Source organism: Rhincodon typus, unplaced genomic scaffold (assembly GCF_021869965.1).
Source record: "Rhincodon typus isolate 14 unplaced genomic scaffold, sRhiTyp1.1 hic_rhity00013429, whole genome shotgun sequence".
Classification (NCBI taxonomy): Eukaryota; Metazoa; Chordata; class Chondrichthyes; order Orectolobiformes; family Rhincodontidae; genus Rhincodon; species Rhincodon typus.
The window spans coordinates 2,797-6,246 of NW_025979067.1; the positions used below are offsets into that span (position 1 = coordinate 2,797).

The 3,450-nt window shown below is 37.1% G+C and overlaps 1 protein-coding gene across 1 annotated transcript; it reads left to right on the forward strand.

The window, feature by feature from the left end:
* Positions 1 to 462: 462 nt before the first annotated feature.
* On the forward strand, positions 463 to 1,170 carry LOC125482608 (scavenger receptor class A member 5-like; the record flags this gene model as incomplete). Its single annotated transcript, XM_048594712.1, has 1 exon — positions 463 to 1,170. A coding segment is annotated over one exon (708 nt), but the record flags the coding sequence as incomplete, so codon positions are not given.
* Between the last annotated feature and the right edge of the window lie 2,280 nt (positions 1,171 to 3,450).

Consider the following 3,450-nt stretch of genomic DNA (forward strand, 5'->3'; position numbering starts at 1 on the left):
CAGGATAATACCAACAGCATAGGTTCAATTCCTGTACTAACTAATATTACCACGAAGGACACTCCTTAGACTCTCAATTAAGCTGCCACCACCAGTCATCTCTCTCTAAAGACAGAGCAGCCCTTTGATCTGATAGGACTGTGGTGACTTAACTCTATGTTTCATCCAATATGTCAAAAATATTTTTTAAAGCCCATCCAAACAGAATATGTCCACCCATTATCTAGTTCTCAATTATTTGTACAGTAAATTTTGTGAATCTTTTGCAGAGAGCAACGTATTTTTTTAAACCATTTTGTATAAAAATACATAGTTTGATTCTGACTTGAGTAAATGAATTGATGTACAAAGAATTGCTAATTGTTCACTTTTATTGAGTGTTTAAAGAAACCCTTATCCAAAAGATGTAAGATCAAATGACAGCAGGATGTTTACAAGTGACGCTTCTTTTGATATATTTCAGTTCCCAGATATCAACCTCCACCTTCTGATTGGAAAATATTAACAGACAATGTTACAAACTTAGGTGAAGGCTTCAAAGACATGCGTCAAACAATGGAGCAGAAGGCACCCAAAGAAGACGTCATGGATAATATTTTCAAACTGCATGAGCTTTTCCAGAATCATACAATCCTATTCCTTCAACTGAGTCAGTCTGTTCAGAAACTGGAAAACAAGTTGCAGAGTTTTGAGACACGCATGGATGACATTAATGCATCTATGAATGATTTAGAAGATGATTTACAACAGTTCAGTTCAACAAACAGACAAGAGATATACAATTTGTCTATAAATATAAACAGTGCACAGAGTAAACTGCGACACCAACAAGTAAACTTGAAACAAATAACATCAAATGTAGGAAATCTTAGTAGACAGATAAAGGAGGCACGTTGGACACTAAATGCAGTCAATGGCACCTTCACAGAGGATATAAGCATCCACCATGCAAGTCTACTACAGCTTCAAATACAAGTAGCTAATGTGTCAGAAGATGCAAAAATCTTGAAAGTCGTTCAGCAAAATATGGAGAAACAACTGAAGGATGAGGTCGCCATACTCAGCAATGTCACAGAAGACCTAAAACTGAAAGACTGGGAACATTCAATTACCCTGAAAAATCTTACCTTAGTGCAGGGTATGAGAATTTGTAATTTAACACACTTTGAAGTTTGTCTCCCTTTTATTCTTCCATTTTAATAATATCCCAAGCAAGATAAGTTATAGATATGATGAAAGGTAACAGGGTAAAATGAAGAATATCCTTACTTTACCATCATTTTTGTTTCCCTGAAGCATTCTCTTTATTTTGTTTTCTCTTCTTTATTTTGTGCAAATAACATACCTTTTAGACAGAACTCTACATTTAAGAATACATGTTGCATCACTGCGAGGAAGTACTTTGAGGATATGATGCTACAGAGCCTGCAGGTTGACTGAGGGGAAACCTTGGAGACAGACATAGGCCTATCCAGTAAGGATAACAATCCCTGATCAAGGGAAACATTAATCTAGAAAGTAGTTTGTGCCAACAGGCCAAAATGAACTGGCACAGATAATTATACCTGCATCATAACCAGCAGGTTTGAGGCTTATCAACTTAGACAAGCAAGCTGTGGACACACAGCAGCATCGGTTATGCCTGGTCATCTTGTCGGTACATCAGGTTGGTATTTACAGCAGCTGGATCATTAGTCTTAGCCCCTAAGGTGCTGATTGGGAGGGAGAGTGGGTCATCTGGAGTCAGGGGCAGGAGATTAGACAAATATCAGAGGTAACTGGCACTGGGGAAACAGGCAGAGTGTGAAAGCAATTGAGGAAGTTGGGAGGCAATGTGGAGGGAGGGGCCCAATTACTGCGGTCAACAAATGGCAGAGGAGGAGTACATCAAATGAATTCTAACAATGTTCAGCATTGCAGTGAAACATGGAGGATTTTTCAGGTGAGTAACTTCGACAAGCCTGTCATCTTGATGGCGGGCTTCAACAGCCCCTTTTGAAGATTGTTATTCAAGCCATATGTTGACCATATTTCTTGAATTCTGTACAACGGGATTCTCAAACAATATTAGATCTCTTAGTTGTAAATGCCTGTTGCAAAACATTCACTTTTGGCACCACTTACTGGCCACCTTGATGCCTCTGAAGTATGCCAGTGAAATGAGTGCAGATTCAAACAGTTTCTAAATCACTCCTAAAGCATGTTATGTGAACTAAACATTTTAAAGTTGCACCATATTTTGTTTTAATTTATAGTACATACATTTATTATATTGATATTGAATATAACTCTTTTATTTTAAGATTTCTTTCAAACATTCTTTTATGTTAAATCTTCTTGAGCACTCAGCTACTCGCTGAGGATTGTGAGCAGGCAACTACTTTCCTGACTACCTTCATCAGAGCTTTTAAAATCAACGACATAATGAGCAGGGGTAATTCTTTATTTGTCTGCTTTGAATTGAACTCTGTAGCCTTTATAAAACCCTTCTCTATGTTGCAATGCTCCAGAGCAATATAAACATGAAAAGAGGCTTTCCTTTAATTTATAGAAAGAATTTTAATCATTGGTTTGTGGTTGTTTGCTCATATATCACGTGACCTTAACCAAACCATGCTGAATTTCACCTATTGTACTAACTTGTTCATATATTGTTCCTTTGTGTCTTGTTAGTGACAAACACAGCCAAGTACAAGTGCTTTACATGTAATAGAATTTCACTTCATAAAAGTTGAGGCCCGACATCTCACAGTTCTCGAGAAACCACAAATATTGCGATAAAAAAAGTTTAGACAAGCTTAAGGAGATTGCCAAAGTTAAATAGTAAAATGATCTTTGCAAATGGGAAGCAGTTCATTTGAAATACAAAGTATATCGCTACAGGATTCCACCATGAATTCATTAAATAATATCTATAACAAAGTATAAATGAATAGATTAACTGATGGCCCATGTGGTAGTTAATGAGAGGAAACTATACAATTGGATGATTAAAAGCTTCAGCATCAGATTATGCAGGGAAGAATTGTAGTGGTATGGATAAAACATTAAATAATGGCCCATTGGTAAGATGAATAAAAACAGCTGAAGGAAACAGAACATGTCATGTAGGCCCTACTATAATATCACAATTTCCTCAAAGCTGCCATCAATCTACATTTTTTGTTTTGACAATTCTTAATCTTAACCAAAATACAGGAAAAAAAACTATCACTTTTTTGTTGTTTTATTGGGTTACTAGTGAAAACACGCCTGTTTTTAATTGTGATAGCAAGAATTATAGATGCTGGAGTCAGAGATGACAAAGTGTGGAACTGGAGGAACACAGCAGGCCAGGCAGCATCAGAGGAACAGGAAAGCTGATGTTTCGGGTTGGGACCCTTCTTCAGAAGATTTCTTCAGAAGACCCAAAACGTCAGCTTTCCTGTTCCTCTGATGCTGCTTGGCCTG